At 38.8% G+C, this 22,092-nt stretch overlaps 1 protein-coding gene across 1 annotated transcript in view; it reads right to left on the bottom strand.

Annotated features, from left to right (window-relative positions):
- Positions 1-22,092, bottom strand: part of LOC145989176 (uncharacterized) — a 261,314-nt gene that overhangs the window by 72,698 nt on the left and 166,524 nt on the right. The window contains exon 6 of the mRNA XM_083124469.1: positions 15,248-15,427. Within this exon, the coding sequence (XP_082980595.1) occupies positions 15,248-15,427 (180 nt within the window). The remainder of the gene's footprint in view (positions 1-15,247; positions 15,428-22,092) is intronic.

Here is a 22,092-nt window from a genome sequence, read left to right as displayed (position 1 = left end):
GTAGAAGAACTGATTTGATTACAGGTAAATTTGGCAACAGTACATCAATCATAAAATTGCAGGATACGAAAATGGCGTCTTCGATGATGAACGTTTGCCGTTAAAGTGCTACGAAAATAATATTTTTTATCGGTTCGTAATCACAATTACCGCAAAACCATTCAGGAATAGCCCCACTGACCATTCTCGGTAAGTTTAGGTTAAGTTAGATTAGGCAAACATAGTTAAAATTTGGGCTCGAAAAAAACATGCACGGGTAGCCCAACAAACCATTGACGGATAGCCCCACGAACCATTCAGGTACGGTTAGGTTAGGTTAGGATAGGCAAACATAGTTAAAATTTGGGGTCGTAGTAATATCAGGAATGTATATTTCGTTTTTTAAGTATTGGAAACACAAAATCTTCCGGTAAATAATAAGCAATCGTGCCGATCGCGGACCACTAAATGTCACTTATTTTGCAATTTCTACAAGTGACCCCCCAAATTTTAACTTCAAATTCGTGATTAGGAGGCCTCAATTAGTGAGTATGCGAAATATTACAAAAAATCGGGGAGAGGTCCTGTATTGTAAATTCGCTCCTTCATTAATTGTGGAAGCACCGAGCAGAAAGATTTGGTAAGTAAATGTGTATATTTTATCTTCTGTTTGCATGCTCATGAGGTGTTTTTTTTTTAAGTCACTTTACTTGGCGTAGGGACATTTTGACTACGTCTGTAGGGACATTGCCGAAAAATGGTTAGCAACACTGTCGGCTACCAGACGTCAGTGTTCGTTCATGTTCAATTCTGTTTGCGTTCAACAGTACGCGTGTTGCTTATACTGTGTTATTGTAATGTGCTACTCATGGCCAGTGCTTTATTGTGTGTTAATTGTTATTCATTCATTACTTATGTCGTTAAACAAATATAGTCTTGAACATAGAGTTTTTATGTACGATAATTACGTGAAAACGAATTCTTGCAGAAAAGTGGTCAGGGATTACGATAGACAGGATCTCTTGAACCTAAGAAACATGTTGTATTGCTGTTGAAGGAAGTCATTTTCAACATCTCTTATAACACAGGAGGTTAGTGATCATCATTATTATTACTTTTAAATATCATTTTACGCTTTCGGTTTGCTTTATGCGCCGGGATGCTGTCTTCCCTTTCTGTCAACTGAGGATAAAGTAGCGATGTCTAATCTAAGATTAGATGTCAGAAATAAGGTGCCGGAAATATTTGTATTTGGGAGGACACCTTTTCCTGCATCCGTGCGACAAGGTACGTGCTTATTTCAATTGTAATTGTAACTGTAATTGTGAAAAGTGGAAACATTACAAAACAAGCGGTTTCTGTTACGGACTTCCTGAACGCAATTTGCCGGGACCTGTTGCATGAAGAGTCCGCGGAACGGCCGTCACGCTGGCGGTGAACGACTGAAATAACCTCCCTGTATAACTTGTGTGGAGATCCACATAAACTCCATCCTGATTCTTTAGCAGCAAACTCAGTGTGTTTAATAATCAATTGCTCTATCAACCTGCAACCTGCTTATTATTCTGTCTAAATTTGTATTTCAATATATAGCTACAGTTTCTGTTATGTGGGGTTGTGTAAATTTTGTGCCGTTTGGTTTCATATATTGTGTAAATAATTTGAAAGATAGTTTATAAGAGCCATTTTGTACATTTAGAATAGCTTGCATATCAGGATTTATATTGTTTAAAAAATTCTTAACATCACATATTGGCTCTGATATAAAACGGTAATCACTTAGTTAGTTATTAAAACTGCTTTGAATAAGTGCATTGCGAAGCTGCTTTGCTGGTTTATAATTAACAGGTGTTTCAAGTTTTCTTTTTAGACCAGATGAAGATGTAGAAGACTGTGCATAACAAGTATTTTTATGTTTATATAAGAAATATTCCAAACTATATTTTCTATAACATGTTGGGCATATTTTTGTAAGTGTTTTATATTTTTCTGGATTACAATTCTTTTGGTGTCTAGCCCAAGTAGGGCTAGATATATTCTTATTGCATTGATTACAATATTTCTGATTTGGCATTTTTATTATTAATTTATTATATAAGATTTTTTGGGGTACAAATTAAAACTCTATACTTAATATAAAATATTAATTGTATTTAATGATATGCTTTGTATACTTAATATGTTAATATTTTTTTATTATTATTTTATTATATAAGATTTCTTGGGGTTTAAATTAAAACTCTATAATTAATATAAAATATGAATTGGGTTCAGTAGTTTACTTTATATATTTATTGTATATATTTAGTATGTTAATATTATTAGTTTTTGTCCTAGGTTTATTATATCAGATTTCTTGGGGTTCAAATCAAAATTCTATACTTAATAAATGACAGGTTGTAAAAACTAATAGCCTACACGCACAAAGACAGAATAAGTATTGATCCACAGAAGCAGTGACCTACAGAATCACTAATCTACCACAATTGCATGTCTCCACAGGCATAGAAATAGCAATGACCTAATGCTTTGTGTTATGTATCGATTATATATAGCAAGCTGGGATAGACTGCAACAGCTGCAAACCAGACTCTAAATATAAACTGATTACAACTGGATGTATCAAATATCAGACTCTTTTATACAAAATATAAGATTCTTGTTCACTATACCAAAAATATGTTTAATATAAATAAGAAGAAATTCAGTATATCAAACCAAACAGAGCTATAATATGAGGAGCACTGGAACAACACCTCTATACTCTTCAACTATTCTCACAATATTAACTGATCTGTAATGCAAGAACTCTTTAAATAGCCTAAGCGCGGACCGCAACTGAAACAGTAAGCCAATCAGAAGACACCCATTACATCATAACCAACCAATCACATGGATAAAAATTTTGTTGGATAGTATTGAATAAAAATTTGTTGCACAACATGATGCAATAGAAGTAGACCAGAAGTAGACTTGTATGTGTATGTATATGTGTATATAAGATTACACTTTACAGAATATTATATTAAAAGCAATAAGCTCTTAAGAACATCTTGGCTTAGTTTTATGTGTAGCCAAAACAGTGTCGAAAAAAAGCCATATTTTTAACAAATTTATAGACAACAATTTAGCAAATTCAAGTCTAGCCACATCAATCTGAGGGGGGTCATACTTTCTCAAGGGCTGTTTTTTACAAAAATCGTAGGTTATACACAGTTTCAATAAGATCTTATAGACATTTTGCCTTAGTTTTAAGTATTTCTATTCAGTCAAAATACCTCATACTTTCTCGCACCAGTAATACCACAGATACCACTACTCCAGTGGCTCGATCAGAGATTCAATGTCGAGGTTGGACAGTGGCTCTTCTTTATTATTATTTTTTCAGAGCTTCGAGCTTCCTGAATACACCTTTCCCATTCTTCTCGATGACCAGGTTGTGACGTTTCGGCTCTTCCCGCTCAGCCTTTTTCTTCTTGGCTTCGATGACGGTCTTGGCGAGGGCGGTACTCACTCGTGCTAAGCTAACCACGGCACTTATAGCAGCTACGATGACTAGGATCCTGAATATGAAACCACCAATCTTCTGCTGCTTCCGTGTATGCTGTAATCTCCTTAAAACGGTGACGGATTTAGGATAGATGATGTCGTCGTGCAACACGGGTTTCAGGACAGACGTCTCACTGGTGAGATGGAACACTCCCATCGTGCTTCAGGTGCCACAACGCTTTCTGGAAATCCTCGATCGTTGGGTTACTTGTGCGTGACAAGAACGCAAGCATGGATACGCAGAGATAGCCGCAGTTCACTTCGTCGAAATCTTGCATGTGTTTGTCGTTGTAGTAGAGGTTGGAAACACCGAGGTACATCACCAACTCAGCATGTATCACACCGCCGAAAGAACCCAAAACAAAGGCGTTACTGTTTGCTTGCTTGTGGTAGCAAATCCATTGCGACCCTGGATTTTCGTAACTGTCCAGGTTGACCAGACTACACTCTCTTTTCTTTACGACGGAGAGTAGGGAATCGGACATGAAAACACCCCTGAAGTGCTTTATTCCCATTGGTTCGATCAGAGATTCAATGTCGATGTTGGACAGCGGCTATTCTTTTTTATAAAATTTTTCAGAGCATCGAGCTTCCTGCCTACACCTTTCCCTTTCTTCTCGATGGCCAGGTTGTGACGTTTCTGCTCTTTTAGCTCAGCTTTGTTCTTCTTGGCATCGATGATGGTCTTTGCGAAGGCTGCGCTGCCTCCTGCCAAGCTAATCCACGGCACCCAGAGCAGCCAGGATGGCCGGGATGCTGAATATGAAACCACCAGTCTCCTGCTGCTTCCGTGAACGCTGCAACCTCCTTAAATGAAGGATGCTGAGCAGCAATTTCATGCCATGACCTTTGGCTAGGCAGGAACGTTTCTTCTCCTTCTGTTTCTTGCTAGGCAATCCTTCAAGACGTCCGAGATACTTAAGGTTCTCGTAGGGCACCTGGTAGATGACACCCTTTGGTCTCATGGTGGTTATTTATTTATATATCGCGGAAGGCAAGGAAGAAAGTTTGCGCTTCGGACAACACAAGAAGGTAACTGATAATATCATCGGTCTCAGTGTTCGACGCGTACCAGTCGTCGGTAAACTTTCTTCTCCCCCTCCTTCCCTCGTGAAGCTCGACCATCTCATCGTCTAAATTTTCGCCTGAAGCCCGAAAGAGGTTCTCGGGATGGGCACACCTTATATCGCTTATTTTGCGAACATGGTCCATAAGAATCATCTCGCACGGGGCGTGGAATACCGTTATTGTTTTGGCTAACTTCACGAGTCTTTTGACTTCCTCTTGACCACCGTTAAAAGTGTGCATGAATATCTTGTGCAGCAATTTCAAGCGGGAGTTCTGTTATACGAGCCGTCATTTTCACGGCGTGTTATTTATTTACTGTTCATACACCAAATTCTCTTTTGTGTTCATGGCGATGGTCGTACCCAGCGCGGCAACCCGTTCACCCAGCGAGGCGTCTCTGCTGACGAGTCCCCCGAAAGCCGAATGCTCCAACTTCCTGTCGGCATCGTGACGTGCATCGAGATCGTTGTGTGCGTTGTAGACAATAACGTGATCCTTGCATGAGTCCAGGTAATTCACGCCCTTGTGTCCTCTTTCCACTCCCTCTTCGAGTTTGGTACCACGACCGCTGTACTGGTTACCTGGGAGGTGCATCTCGAAGGGTAGCTTGTTGGTGAACGAGATATCAAAAATTTCGGAGGCAGGGTGTTGATGACAGTTATGAGGTACCCTATGCCTTTGTTATCGTTCACGATGAAGTTGATGAGCTTGGAGCTGATCATGTCCACGATGCCCACCTTCTCGTTGAGGAAATAACGATTGCCGGCATTCTCTTTGAAGGCAATGACCAGCAAACGGTCCACGAGCTTCCTCACAACCCATACAAACTCCTCGGGTAGAGTATTGTAGCTTTTGACTCTCCTGTCCGTCTTGACCTGGTTTCATATCGGCTTCATGAGTTTCTTTTACTTTTCGTTGCAGCTGGATTGACGCGATTCTGCGTGGCGTCATTGCTTGATACAATGCGTCCGTCAAGATCAAAATTTCTGTGTAACTTTGGTAATCCTCGTCCGTGTAGTCTCTTGGTTGCTATATGGTAATAAATTCCCACAGTCCCAACGTTCCGGGATACCTAGTCCAGCTGTTCTTCTCCCCCAAATTGATTTTCACGTCGTACCCTCGAATGTGACTTTCGATTTTCCGATCTTCCAAAGCACACCCTCGTTGTGTTCCACGGATGGTTACAATCCGAACAACTCGTCCTTGTCAAATTTCCCAGTGCTCAGGTAATCTCTCGCCAAAGGACCCAACTCGACTAGTTTGTCCGAAGAGGTGTGAATGCTGGATATTGGTTTGGGTATAGTATAATTTCGAGCAGTGAGCCGCTCGAGCTCGTTGATAATGTATTTGTTTTGCTCGGTGACATCTTTCCTTTCTTCACCGAGTCCGCTGATGGCATCGATGATAGGTTGGTCCTGACGTTTCTTGTCTTCGTAAATTCCACGATTCTCGGATTTCCACCCCTTGAAGCGTTTTCTCAAGTAGTCACGAAGCTTCAGATTGTCGTCTGAGAGTTTGCGTTTTGCCATTGTTATTTTCTTATTTTCCATCGTTCGGTTTCCTCGTCATGTTGATCGTCACAAATCCAGTGTCGTCCCGGTTCAAGCACGACACACAGAATTTCGAAAAGTCGTTGTCGCTTAAATCTCTACCCACCTAGTCGTCATCCACGTGCTTGATGTTGGTGGCATCCTTACGAAACAAGCACACGAGATTAGTGTTGTCCCGGAGCACCAGCTTGGGAATCTTGAAGAAGGTCTGCGCAAGGTAGAAGCAGTCCGTGCACTTTTGACGACCCTGGGATCACGTCGTCGAGAACCACCACCGAGTTATCGAGGCAGCAGTGTAGTAGTATCGCTTCAGAAGTAAATGTGTCTATGTCCAGTCCCTCGAACAGTTTAGACCGCTGACAGTAATTTGGTTGTTCCAAACGGAGCGAGTCGGGAGCGAGTATTTGTCTTCCCGCATACCGAAGGCTTAACAACGAGACAACGAATGTTGTCGGGCACCAGCTCGCAGTTTTTCTAAGGGCGTTCCGAGGAGGAAACGGGCAGTCGCCAAACCACATCCCATGTGCCAGTCATCGTCTGCGTCGATCCAGCTTCTTTCCACGAGTACCAGCCATTTGACCATCAACTTCTTTCCTTTCCTGTGCAGGACATTCTCGATGAGGTACGCATCCCGATGTTTCGTCTTCGATAGATCCTCCTCTTAGAATCGTCCTTTCAAAATTTCGACGCGAGCTTCCTTTATTAAATACGTGTGCCTCGTTCCTAGCATGACTCGAACCACGGTGAAGAGTTCCGTGTTCCAGTTGCTGCTGAACCCTTTCTAGAATGTGCCTTTGAACTTGCTGATCCTCACCTAGTCTCCTACTTTGTATTTCGGTTTCTTGGTTGTAGGTCGGTACTTGGGACAGTGAGCGGTAGAGATCAAACGTGCCTCTTCGGATATGTCGGATGTTGTGCTTTTCGCATTAACTCTCGAAAAATCGAGTTGTGGAATTCCTTCCGATTTCCTGTCTGCAGGAAGTGTGGCCGTCTGCCGGATTGCCGGAAAATTGAGTCTAAGGCTTTCGTGACGAAAGCGCCTTTCTTGGCTTTCAACGAAAGGGCCCATGCATATTTGGAAAACATGTCTATGACGGTGAGGAGATACTTGCGACTATTGATGACTTTGTGGTAATTCTTCAACTTACCACTGCTCATTTCGACCAGATCCGCCTGCCACAGTTCGTCGTTGCTCTTGGTGACCGCCGGCAAGCATTTGTAGTTCCGGATCGCAGGTTTGCGCAGCTCGTCAACAATCGCTTGCCTAATCATTGAAGGAAAGATTTCGTAGGAGAAAAATATTACAGAAAACGGGTTTTCCTCTGGATACAATTGTTTGACTTCGAAGAATAGCCTGCCTACACTTCCGACGTCAAAAACATATAATTGTTCATCCTCGTATATTTCATATTTGTTGGTCGCGCCGTCCAAATATGTAATCGGTATTTGAAGCGCTCCGAATACCCCGTCCTTTCTTTGTATAGTGAAGAGGGGCGTCTCAGGATGCTTTCCATCTTTCCAGTATCTAAATTTGAGAAACCGAACGGTGCAGTCGAGAAAAAATTCGTGAGATTGTTTGTAAGAATACAATTTGTAAATGTTACCGGCGCGTTCGTTCGTCCAATGCCCTAGAGCGTTCGGATCGCTGTGATGCCTGACAATCTCCACGGAGAATAAATGTCGCTGTGTGAATCATCCAATCTGCTCAGCACTGGTTCCAGGTGTTCCCTGATGGTGAGAACAACCTCTTCGCAGCTGGGCTTGATTCTCACATCTACGTACAGTTGCTTGAATTGCTCTTTCAAATAATGAAGCTTGGTGCCGAAACTTTGCAAAGTTGATTCTTGGTTGGCTTCAACGGCTCCGATTAGGAGCTTGACGTTCGCAACGATCTGCTGCAAGCTCTGTACAAGCCTCAACCTGGAAGTTTGGGTCGCGAAGTAATGGACTTGGGCCTGATCTCAGCAAACAGCATGTGAAGGTATGCGACATTCATTTTGGTGAGCAAAGCAGCAACCGTGTCCCGAAGTTTGGGGATTTCAGCTTGGATGTGTTTGACGTCGTCGGATTTGAGCATTAGGTTCATTGCCCTCTTTTCAGCTTTCAACTCGTGCGACGTTGGCATGGTGGCCACCGTACTTTGTAGCGACTCCAGAGCCTGTTTCATGGCATCCAGTTCGCTGACATCTGCCACAGTGCGCATGGCATCTTGCAGTTGTGCCACATCATCCTGGGAAGGCGTCGATCGCTGCAGCGTTTCCAACTTGTTCTGTATGTCGTCTATCAAGGGGTGTATATGCGAAAGATCGGATTCGGTGTTCAAACTTTTCAGCTTGGAGATCTGCTGTTCAAATGTGGCCAGAGTTTCGACGATGCCGGGCAATTTCGATTCGAAAGCTTCCTGGATGTTTTAGAGATCGCTCTTCATGATTGCCAAGGTATCCTCTATGTTAGTCACGATGCCATGAATTTTCCCAAAATCCTCGTAAGTCTCGAGCTGGAGTTTGATGTTGCCCACACTGCGAGCGATGACGTTCAGTTCGCCGGGTGAAGGCAGGTTGACTTTGAAGCTATCTAGCTCTTGTAGTTTGGCTTGGATCTCAGCGATGTCGGAGTGCTGGACATCAGTTTGAAGTTCCTTCTTCATGTTTTCCAGCGTGGGAATATCCAAGGATTTAAACTGCTATCGTAAATATGCATAATCATCCTGAGTCTCGATACTCTGAACGATGGATTGCAGCTCGGTCTGCATGTATCTCGTTTGATTCTTTAATCGCTGTCTCAATTGTTACATATCGTTGATCTGTGCTTTGAGTTCTTGCCGTCCCTTACCTCCAAGTTTCCGAGGTTATCGATGGACGCGAGGTCGGTGTATTTTTGCAGCAGGGATTTCAGTTCGGCGTCGATCTTGAGGATAGGGTCCAGGCATTTAGACTGCAGCTGGCTATCGTCGTCTGGAGGCTGGAGTTGTGCGTGAACTGCAGGGCCTGCAGATGGCTTCGCAACTTCTTGACCCTCAAGTTGATAATGAGAAGTTCGTCGCCGTGATCTTCGCGCTTCGTGTGACCGAAGATGTCGTTCGGCATTGCAACTATGCTTATTTTTTTATAGGGTAGGTGATTCGCAATGCGATGAAGAGAGGGATGCGTTTGTCGTAATCAGCCGAAGCTCAACATACAGGCAATCGTCGGCAGACACATAGTACGTGGTGGTGCTGTCCATCCTTTCGTGCTTGATGCGACAAATATCCTTGCCGAAGGAAACCTTGACTTCACCTGCATTCTCCGTATTCACAATTATCTGAAGTTTGACAATAACTAACTAACTAACTCTAGCCTTCTTAAAACCGAAAGTTAATGGCTGCAGCAACACAGGTCATCTGTCATCCTGTTCCTATCTTGAGCAAGATCTATATACTCTTTTCCATCCGTACCTATTTCCTTTAGGTCCATCTCAACATTGTCCCTCCATCTTCGTCTTGGCTTTGCTACAGGTCTCTTACCATCAGCTTTGCCAACAAGAATCCTGTGAACTTCACTTTCCTCTCTCAATCGTGCCACATGGCCAGCCCACCTAAGTCTTCTTGATTTAAATATTCTAACAATATCTGGCCATGAATACAGATTATGTAGTTCTAAATTATGTAACCTTCTCCACTCACCTGTCTCCTCATCCCTTTTAGGTCCAAATATTTTCCTAAGAATCTTATTTTCAAATACTCTCAATTTATGTTCCTCTTTCAATGTAAGGGACCAAGTTTCACATCCATATAATACTACAGGCCAAATTACTGTTTTGTATATTTTAAATTTTAGTTTTTTAGATATTAAACGAGAAGACAAAAGTTTATGAAGAGAGAAGTAACATGCATTTCCTGAATTAAGCCTACTTTTTATTTCCTCTTTAATATAATTTTCATTTGTTAATATTACTCCTAAGTATTTGAATTTGGAAACTGGTTCAAACGAGTTGTTATCAATAATTAGATTTTGATTATTACCTAACACTTGGTTTCGGCCTGTAAGCATATATTTAGTTTTCTCTTTGTTAACTTCCAAACCTATCTCTTTAGCAGTTTAGAAAAATATTTTATCATTATTCTTAATTGTATTTATATCATCCCCTAATAAGTCTACATCATCTGCATGTGCTAACAACTGAGTCATACTATTTAATTTTAGACCTTCTTTAGTTTCTTTTACCTTCCTAACAGCATATTCTAAGGCAAAATTAAAGAGCAATGGAGATAATGCATCTCCTTGTTTTAACCCATCATGAATTGTAAATTTGTTAGTCACATTAATACCCACACGAATTTTACTTTCTGTTTCACTGGTGCATACTTTTATCATACTAACAAGCTTCTTAGGTATTCCAAACTAGACTAACATATTATATAACTTATCTCTTTTGACCGAATCATATGCTTTTTTGAAATCATAGAATCGCTGAATTATTACAGTCCATTTTATCACCTTTTTTAAACACAGGAACAATTATGGATTCTTTGCACTGTTGAGGGATTTCTTCTTTATTCCATATTTAAAAAAAAATTAAGAATTTGACATATTAACGAATTTCCACAATATTTAATTAACTCAGCTGGTATTAAATCAATACCACGTGGTTTGTTTTCTTTAGCCTTTTAATAGCATCTTTAACTTCAGTCAAGTTAGGTTCTTGTTCTAAAGGTTCTACTTTTTATTCATTTATTTCTGATTTATCACCAAGTGAACATTTAAAAGATCATGAAAGTATTCATCCATGTATTTAGAATATCACTTGGGTCAGCTAGAAAATCTCCTTCTTTATCTTTTATCAAATTTACTTTAGGTTGCCACCCCTTTCTAAATTTATTTATACCTTTATATAAATCTCTGATATTTTTGTATTTACTGTATGTTTCAATTTCGTTAATATCAAGTAATATATTTTTTTACTTCTAAACGTGCGGTTAACTTCTCGCTTTATTCTATTATAATTGCTTATATTTGTATCATCAGAGTTATTTAACCACCTAAGTCTAGCCTGATTTCTTATTTATATTAGATTATTACATTCATCATCAAACCATGGCTTACTTTTTCTTGGTTTATGTTATCCTATACTTTCTTTAGCTGCTAATTCTATTGCATTACGTACGTATGTGTTCACAATTCTTATTTACGTCTCTTTCATTTATAATTTCATCACCATTTAATGCCTGCAAAACATCAAATCTATTTGACAGTTTAATTTGTTAATCTTTCTTAATTCTTTCATCAGCAAATTTTTTTGTATTAAATTTATGAACTTTTAGATTTTATTGCTTATGATTTATCACTGCGAGTCTTTCTCTTAATTTAGCAATTAATATATAATGGTCACTGGCACAGTCAGGACCTCTATGTGTACGAACGTCAATTATACTAGTATGCCTTCTCTTATCAATGATAAGATGATCAATCTTATTATGAGTTTTACCATCTGGAGAAGACCAGGTATATTTATGGATATCTTTGTGTTTAAGAGTGGTACTTTTTACAATTAAATTCTTTGAGTTTGCAAAAGTAATCAATCTTATACCATTATCATTACTTAATTCATGAAGACTTTCATTACCAATCGTGGGTTTAAATCTATCTTCTTTGCCAATCTGTGCATTACAGTTTGGCGTTACATTACAGAAGCTTGACACTGCTCAGAATTTTGTAGAAATTTAAGTTGTTGTTGAACATGTAACAAGTTTTGCCAACATCGTCGTCGAATTTTGTCCAAATGCTGTTCAGGTGAATTATTAACAGACCACTCAGTTTGGACAACATGGACGGTAACAGGTCGAAACTTGGCGATGTAGCCTGAATCGATGCTTCCATGACAGTTTGTTTTTTGAACCCGAAGAAGTTCATAGGCATTGTTTATATATATATTTGCATAGAGGAAGACGTACCAAAATGTAGTCTTATTTTGTAGATGCGTTTCCAGCTATAGGCGTGCGTGTTGTCCACCATCGCGTTTATAAAAAAAATTGGCATCCAGAACCTTGGGGGAGTACGCTCGTTATGTGTCATCAGGTCGACATCACCATGATTCCCCTCGCGAAACTACAGCGTACAAGATTACAAGAAAGCTAGAATACACACAGCGTAGGAGACTGCAAGACACTAGAATACGCAGCACAGAATATTACAGCATGCTGTGCATTGTAGCATGCATGTACACTTTCAATCAATGTTGCTAACTCACTAGTTGGTGGTTAGATTATCTCGTGAAAAATGGTATGGTGAAATTTTCATGAGGTGAATTGGCATCACTGGGTGCAACGTTGTTGGGGTGCCTTACGAGATAAAAACCTTAAGACTTGAATTCAGTGCATCATTTTCGGGCTCTCAACCTGGCCACCTTCACTACTGATACCTGACTTGCAATATTTACCATGATTTGATAGGGAGTTTTATTTATCTGCGTTTAGAGGAAGTACAGGTTCCTGTTTTCTGTGAAGGGAACTATGCCAATTTTCGGCAGCCCTGCGGATTCATTTTTGCGATTCACACGGTTCATTAGTTTAAATCTTCATTGTTGAACAAGCAATTTTCTGTTCTGTGATTGTGCTGGCATATTTCACATTGTAGTTCAGCAGTCTTTTGTCTGTTTTGAGTGTTGTTGTATCCCCCTCTGGATCTAAAGTTGCGTCTATTTCCCCTCGTAAAATTGCATTGGAATGTATTGCCTTGGCTATTAAAGTGTGGTGGGTGTATTTGATAGCTTAATTCTGATCAAAATTATCTTTCAATTCATGTATGGCAAGGTATAGGTAATAAAGTTTAATTGTCAGTGAATCTAGGCTAGGCCTTGAAGGACAATACTGTTCAGGTTGCTGGCTGGCAGAAGTTATGTGTGTTACCGAGTTTGGGGTATCATGAAAGATGTGGAGGGTAGGTACGGGAAGGAATTTTTTGTCGTAGAAGTTTGCGTCATTCTTGGGGAGTTGGGGAGAAGGCTTCAATGTCCCTTGCAGTAATTTAGTGGCTTCTAAGATTTTGCAAGCTTTTGTCTCTTCCTCATTTCGTCTAGCTTGAAATAGCATTTTTGGTCTTCCTTGGTCTTGTAAGTGAGTTATTAGCTCGTCAGTGTTATTGAATTATTTGTTTCCCATTGCTTTGGAGCGGTTTCTTTGTAACTGATCATTTGGTGCTTAGTAGCTTCATGAGATTACTGAAGGACTAAATCTCTCATGGATATAAAAAAGGATGAACTGGTTTGTCTAACTAGCCTATAGTTATTATCTAATAAATTTTGAATTGGCATGCTCACCAAGTGGCTACCCTCAATTATTATAATTATTTCCATTTTAATTTGCTTGAACGTTGCTATATTGTAATTTGGCTTTACCTTTAAGTCATTGAAATAAGTGAGTGCTATGTCCGTGAGAGAAGCATTTCTATCTTCCCCTATTCTTCCTATTCCATAGTATTTGCTATAGTCTCAAATCTTTCTAAAAATTGCTCCACTTCTTGGGGGTTCTTCCCACTCTATGGGGGCGTGTATAATGCATTGGGGATGAATGTTGCCATATGTGAGGGGATGGGTCTTGTGGTTTTTCTTGCAGTGCTTGTGCGGTTTCGGATCTTTTTCAGTCTTCTTTAGGTGGTTTCTTGGTATTGGTGGTGTAGGTGGTGCGTTGAGTGGTAGGTTAATATTTGTAGCAAAGGGATAGGATTTGGTCCAGAGAATTATCTAGGTCCTCGTGTAGGATTAACTGTGAAGTTTTCATGAGCCTTGGTTCCGAAGGGCGGTGCACTTTTCAATAATTAATTGAACTTGAGTAAAATTGTATCCTTTGGGGGTTCTGTGAAATGTTTGAGTGTTTGTAATAAATAAAATAAAATGTTAAAGCAAATGTTAGGCACAGCAGATATTCTTTTCAATTAGGGGCAAAGGAAGTGATAGGAAGGAAATAAATATAAATCTATTTAAGTGGAAGCTGCAGTCTCAACCATGAAATGTAACTCGGGTACAAAGAGGGATCTGAGTAACTTGGGGCGTAGCTCGAAATAAAAGAGGGAACATTTGATTCACTTGACATTTGAGGATAAACGTATAGTTATGTGCTCCCCTGTACTTTGCACAAAGCTATGAAGTCGTATTGGCAGTTTGGAGTTATGGCCCAACACTTTCTTGATCACCGCCTAAGGTGGGGTGATGTGATCAGCACCACGTCCCTGGGCACCTTTACTCCCAACAGTCTCCTCCAGGTACCCACTTTAAACGACGCTAGGTGGGCACTGGAGTCGCTTGAATAGGTGGAAAATCTCCCCCACCGGGCAGCAACCCGGTGAACTCCGAACGTTGTATGGAGAAGGAGAGAGAGAGATAGGCAGTAGGCGACCATTGCGTTGGGTGTTCTCAAAGTTGTCTGCAGACGTGCAAGGCGAACTAGTTCCTAAGTGGCTGGCCGAATTCTAGGATGAGTCGCGATGTTCTCTTCCTTAGCTTGCAGGCTTTCAAGGTCTTGCCGAAGGGCACATCGCTCAGTCCAGGTGGGAGCCTTCTGCACGGTGTGTCGCCTATGTGGAAATGCTCTCAGTTTTCTCTCTCGTTTGTCTCCTGAATTTGGGTTTAATCGATCTTGATTTTGTTCCTGAAGTTGCTCACATTTCCTTACGACAATTGCTACCCACTACTTCTTCCCGACGATTGCAACCTAGAGTTGCGGCGATGATCTGCTGAAATAACGGAATTCGTTGCTATATCTCTTCTTAGTTTAGGGTGACTGATCAGGGGTAATGTCCCGAATTGTGGGCGACTCTACATGTTAGAGGCTCGGGTCTTCCTCTGAGTCAGTTCCTTCACACACACACACACACCCACCCACCCACCCACACACACACACACACACACACACACACTCACCCCCTCACACATATATCTACACTTATATATGAAAACAATTTTACAGTTAGGCTAATTGAGCAATAAATATAAATTCAACTTTTATATTAAAAGGTATGAAAACTATTCAAAATACTGCCTATCAAATCCTAGCTGAATCCGTTACCGATACGATGTAACGTTTGTAGTTTCCTGGAACGAGAGTCTACTGTTACTATACGCTTACTTACATTGCTGTCCAGTCCACTCCCGTGGAACAGATTGTATATGCCGGTAAATTTGTGTTCCATGCCAAGTAGTCAGTCTCCATCTCGTAAGTCACTGAGCTGTGGTAGTAAGTGTCCCAGAGTGACATGGAAATTAGGACTGCAGCCACTGCAGACGCTGTCCACGCCGAGAACCAGAAGACCCTACGAGATATGAGTATCAAAAATCTCAAATACCTACCGTATTGTGCAAAATTCAAACCCAAACTATATAGGTAGGCAAAGTTGTTGTATCTGGATATGAATTCAAAATTTGAATATTATTAATTGTTACTTTTTGCTAATATTATATCCATTTATATTTATTCAACCTAAATTTTTCGAATTAGAAGATATCGCCTCTTTTACACCAAACATCCCAAGTTCAGAATATGTCCTGTATCCCCGAGAAATATCCCTGTGAACAAAATAGCGCCTGCCTGTGTAGAAAATCCCCCTCTCTGCAGTGAAACTCTTAAATCTTCATTCGATATTATATGCAATAATGTTGCTGACTATGGAAGTTTATTACAAATTAAAAGCATTTTAAGTTACTTTTCTCCACTATATCAGTGTCTTCCGCAGGACAAGTAAACTAAAATTGTGAAATACACAATCCTGAAGTATTTATAGACACAGCAGGGTGCCTAGACACACAAAACACTACAGTACTTATCTTCGCCGATTTCTCTAAGGGAATTTACATGCATATCACCTCTTGACAGTTGACTAATGGGTCTCCATCCACTGACAGGTGATAAAAGATGAAGATTAGGAAGAGTGCAACAGCTATTACATAATCCTGACCTCTCTTTTCTTTTTGGATGTAGATAGATTCCTCCCCCCTTGGTCATCTTCTCTTCTCTTAGTTTCTTGTTCATACCTCTTCTTCTTACCTTTCTTTTTCTCATTCTTTCAACTTTCTCCAACACTCCTTTCTATTCCTTGTTTACCTTAAGTCTTCCATTCCAGTTTAATGTGGCTTCACTTAATTTTTCACTTCCATCGTACAATGATGATTTACATTCTTGAATATCTAGCTTGGGAATTCTATCCACAGTGTCACGTGACCCAACTGTTGGTGGTTTGAGAGTGAATTTATATATATTTTAGTATGCTTCTCACCATGAATTTTCTGACCTTACCTACTTCTGGCCAAAATAAAAATTATAACAAGAAAATAAAAAATATAAAAAAATAAAAAACAATTTTAAAAAATCACAAACCTTTTTTTTTTAAATAAAAAAAATAAAAAATAGAAATATATATTCAGAACAAGAAAGCAGTGGTAAATATAAAAAATAAAGACAACAAGTATTTTCTGTGGTGTGTCTTGGCAAAACTTTACCCGGTTGATAGGAATCCACGGCTAGTTTATCATTATATACAGTATGAGACAGAGTATAAACATATTATGTCAAATATCCAATATCCTGTTGCTATATCTGATAACAAAATTTGAAAAACGAGTAAAGGACTCTTGGCAATCAATGTGTATGCTTATACGGAGAATAATTTTGGATATCATCTCAGAATAAGTAATATTAATAATGATAATGCTATTGTTATCAATTTGTTACTTATTTCAGACGATAAAAATTACTATTACTGACTAATTGTTAATCTGGTTAAGTCTGGTTAGAAGTCAAGCATCATGAGAAAATCAAGATTTGTCATAGGTGTTTGTACATATTTGATAATCAGAACTATGATTCTATCCAGAAACATGAAGAACACAAACAATATTGTGGTGAGAACAAACCTGTACGTTTGATTATGCCCAAAACCAAGAGAATTTGAGGAATTCAAACAACACAAGACCCTGTTGGATCATCCAGTTTTAATAACAGTAGATTTTGATTCATTACTCAAACCATTCAAAGTATTCAAACCCTGAAACTGAAATTTCTTCTACTACACCTTATCAGTTCCATGATGTTTGTAGTTATGTTACATAGTTGTGTTGCATAAATTTGTCCCTATATTCTTCCATAATGGGAGTGGTTATGATTTCCACCATTTGGTTGAACATCTCAGTAATGATACAGAAAATATAGAAGTCCTAGCAGAAAATCAAGAGAGATATATCAGTCGTAGCAAAAGATTGAAGCTTGCTGGTGGTTGCACTATTAAGATGAGATTCTTAGACTCTATGAGATTTCTCTCTGCTGGCTTGGATGCTCGTGCCAACAAATTATCTGATGATCAGTTCTAAATTAAAATTAATATTTTTCCTGGCTTAGACATAGATCATATTAAACAAAAATTGGTCTATCCAGATGAATATGTTACTGACCATACTAAGTTTACTGATGAAACTCTTCCTCCTCTAAAAGAGTCAAAAATTGTCAATTCGAGGCTAACTATTCCATTTTTTCAATTGATGGTTTCCAATTGGTTTCGACTTTGTGTTTTATTCGAAAGTTTTCCGATATAAAAGACTAAATAAAATATTTTGGCTTTCTAATTGCTAACAGTTCCTCAATTACTGTCCAGCGCTTCGTTTATTTTCATAGCTTATTATGCTTTGAAAATAACCCAGAGCTCACCACGAGGAGGTGGCTGGACTGCGAGCTCCACCCACTCACCCACCCACCCAAATTATGTTGGCAAACATAATTTTACTAAGGGGCAGGCCAAGATTTTCTTCTAGTTTTCTCCTTGAACTTTATAGTCACTTTTTGTTCGAAATGTCGGCATATGTTCTCTAGATTGCAATTTCGCTTTGATGTAGCCATCACGTACGCTGGCGCCGAAAACGGAAGAAGCAGCTTCTGTGATAATTTTCCTTGTGTGTGGCAGGGAAAGTCTTGAGTTTCCGCTATTTTTTTTTGTTTTCAATGTAGTCATCTACTTCTTCATTTGTAATATTATTGGTCAACGGAGCCCAATCAACCATGTCATAGTATTGGTGTTCATTAAAATTGATGGTTGGCAAAACAAAACTGCGAATTCTTTTGCCTTTTTTCAATCCTCTTGCTTTCTTAATTCTTTGCCAACCACACCAGTGCGTACACCTTCATTATGTAGTATGTGTACGCACCGGTGTGGTTTGGGATCATTATGTACCTTCATTATGTAGTATGTGTATATGGAACCATCGATAACTGACGGAGCCCGACACCTCTGGAATTTGATCCACTTGTCCCGATTTCTCCCACACCACTTGAGAGATCAGATTGATAGGGTCATTCAACAAAACGCATTCTGAAAACCTCCTGCTGGCTTCAATAACCGACCAAAACCCAGAAATAAGAATTCTTGGTTAACTTTCGAATAAAACACAAAGTCGAAACCAATTGAAAACCATCAATAGAAAAAATGGAATTGTTAGCCTCGAATTGACAATTTTTGACCAAAAGCATACATAAACAGCATAGGAAACCACCCCTAAGGCACGAATGTAACATATTTGCCATAAACAAAACAATACATGACCATAATGCAGAAAAAAGACATGAAATAGCCAAATAATGACATTTTTGTGAAATTGTTGTTCGTGTTGCATAACCAAATCACTATCAAAACTTCAAGGTCGATGCGCGCCACCTAAACGACCTCCAAAAAATCTGAAAAATCAGATGTGTTTTTGGTGACAAATGGCCACTTTTCCGCACTAGCCACCTTAACATTTCGAAAAAATGTTTTTTTTCGATTCACCCTAACCCAGATACATATATTATTGAGAAAGTATTACGTAGAAAAAAAGTTATTAATGAAATGGCTTGGGCTTCCAGATAAAAATTGGATTACCACAGACCAAATAATTCTTGACAACAGCGTGGAATGTAGTAAGACGATTGCCTGATTTACTAGAAACTAAATAGAATAATGGTGAGCTGCTCCCTGACTATCTCAGATGTCTCATTGTAGGTCTATCTGTTTGTGGAAGAACTACACTAATTGTAGATCATTTTCTGCTTGCCCCCAATTGGTTAGACTGGAAGAACAGACACTTGTATGCTTTCTCTAAAATTTCGAGCAACCCAAACACCAGCAGCTTATTAAACTGTATGAAGGACTGGGCATAGCTATCTTTGGATCAGAAGTAAAGCCACTTGCCAATTGTCTTGAAAACTAAGTTTTAGTCTTTGATGAAGTAATTTTAGGAAAATCAAAATGAAGTACGTATAGACTGTTTTATATGGCTCAGAGTTATTCTAAGATTCCCAAACAGTTACTTCCTGATAATACAAATCTAGTTTGTATGTTTCGTCAGGACCACACTTATCTTAAACATGTATATAATTATTATGTAGGAGGAGATTTAAACTACTGTCAATTTTCAAAATTCTGTTCTTCCTGCTGGAACAAAGATGATTTTGGATTTGCCACAATTGATATCACTCAAAAACCAAACAATGGAAAATATAATTAACAATTTTATAAATGTTGACTAATTATAAGATACGTTGTGACGTTATAAATAAACTATGAAAGAAAAAGACAAAACGTAAAATTGAAGACAATTTGAATTTATGTGATTATCTGGCTAGAAAATTTGAAGGCTGGAAATCTGAGAATAGAGGATACTATGAACAACACAAGCGTCAGGATCAACCAATTATTGATGCTATCAGTGGTCTTGGTAGAGAAATTAAGGGTGTCACAGAACAATATAAGAATCTTATCAATGAGATAGTGCCTCTTGCTCCTAGAAATTATGCAGATTTTCCTCTTACACGACTATCCTTTATTCGTTCTCCTATAGTACTACAACAACCACCTACTAAGGCCATAGGAAATTCAGAAAAAAATGATATAGGTCCTTTGCAAGAGATTACCTGAGTACTGGGAAATTTTACAAAGATGAAGTGTTTGGATTATATCCAACCATGGAGCCTAATGACGGTGTTGTCTGGCAAATTGGAAAATCTAGAGTTACATTTCAAGGAGATGACGTAAAAGTCAATTTGTGTAGAGAAAATGACTAGTTTAAATATCCTGGCATTGTGGGACTGTGGGAACTCATCACCAAGAGACATCCTAGAAATTATTCAGATGAAGATTACGAGAGTTACTCAGAAATTTTAATACAGGCTGATGCTCTATACTAAAACAATGATTCTCGTCAGAATAGAGTTAAATCTAGCAGTGGAGACAAATACAAAAATCTGATTAAACCTATATGGAACCAACTCAAACTAGTAGTGGCATTAAACACAACAATACTCTACCAAAAGAGTTTGTGTGTGTGGATAATGTGAGCAAACTCATAGATAGGTTGCTGGTCATAGCAGGAGAGGAAAATGCTGGCAATAATAATTTCTATAATGAAAGAAATATACATTGCGGATATGATTAGTGCTAAACTAGCCAATTGTATTGTAAATGACAGTAAAGGCATAGGATACTTAATTAAAATTTTAAATACTCTACCACCCAAATTCTGGAAGTGTTAGGGTTTAGTAAATGGCATTTTTAACAAACTTCATTTCGAAATGCACTTACCTGGTTACCAAAACTGTGGTCCAAGGACTAAACTAGAACAGAGACTAGAAAGAGGACACAGAGGAATTTATCCTTTGAATACAGCATGTAAAGACTATGACAATACTCACAATGATCTTAGTGTTCGTCATAATCTGATCAAAAATTGGAACAAGTAGCATTTGCAATACTAATCAGCAAAGATGCTTCATTACATGAAAAATAGCAGCATTAGGTACAACCATTGTCATGAATACAAAACAAAAATTAGGGTGGGGACTATAATACTAAATAATATATATAAATAACCATTATGATGAAACCTATAGGTATTGTATACCAAGTACCTTATTGGGATCTAAAATCTCTAGGATCTTTAGACAGTCTCCTCACTAAAAAACAACAGGAGAAGAAAAAAATATTGTTTGGTTAAGGGTCATGGAATGAAATTAACAATTAGTACACCTCAGTTGAAAAGATTGCAGAGTTCCAAAAAAAAAAAAGAGAAACACACAGTTGGTTTCATATTCAGTATTCCAGCTATTTTTGTAGCTCTAGGTGCTGTGGGGAGTCTAGGAGGGGCAGTGCAGTATAGGAAAAACAGTAATTGATGCAAATAAGAAAAAGCTGAACTAGATGAGAAAAAACGTCATAATCTGGCAATGGAGAAGAAAGGCAATGGTACTAATGCTTTGAGAAAGTAATAAATTATTAAACCATTATCCAACTCTGATATTGAAAATATGATTAAGTTACTGAAAATTAAACACTTTAGAGGTGTTTTCATGTCAGATTGAATACATATTAAGGGACCATATAAAGAAGACTGTGGTGTAGTAAATTTAGATAGTTTCAAAAATCAACCAACAATCAATTATCACCAGAAGGCATTGTGGCACCTGAAGCACCATGGGAGAATTCCATCTCACTAGTGAAACTTCAATACTAAAACTTAGCTTACACATTGCTATTATTTATCCTAAATCCATAGCTCTACGTTCTTTCTACAGTAGGTATCTTATTCCTAAGACTGGAATAATAGCAACTTTCAAGCTAAATTCTGACTTCATGGAGCCTATCATCTACACACCCTCCTCACATATATATTTTCCAATATCTCACAACCGTATAGACCACATAGAGTTTGTGGCAACAAATGAAAAAGGAGAAGTAGTAGATTTTGCAGGTGCCTCCACAACAGCAATCTTAGAAATTAATATGTGAAATAACCATTATCGTGGAGCATGTTGAAAGTTATGAATTGCAATCGTTTCCTCCCAATCGTCGTACATTTGCTAATCTCAATTAACCCAATCGTGAAATTGAGTCTGACGTGTGTACGTGGGTGACAGTTTTGTACATCCTCACAGTCTGACTTGTGTATTAAAAATATGTAGTAA

Source organism: Lepisma saccharinum, chromosome 6 (assembly GCF_977018435.1).
Source record: "Lepisma saccharinum chromosome 6, izLepSacc3.1, whole genome shotgun sequence".
Taxonomy (NCBI): domain Eukaryota; kingdom Metazoa; phylum Arthropoda; class Insecta; order Zygentoma; family Lepismatidae; genus Lepisma; species Lepisma saccharinum.
This window is presented reverse-complemented; position numbering and strand designations above follow the sequence as displayed.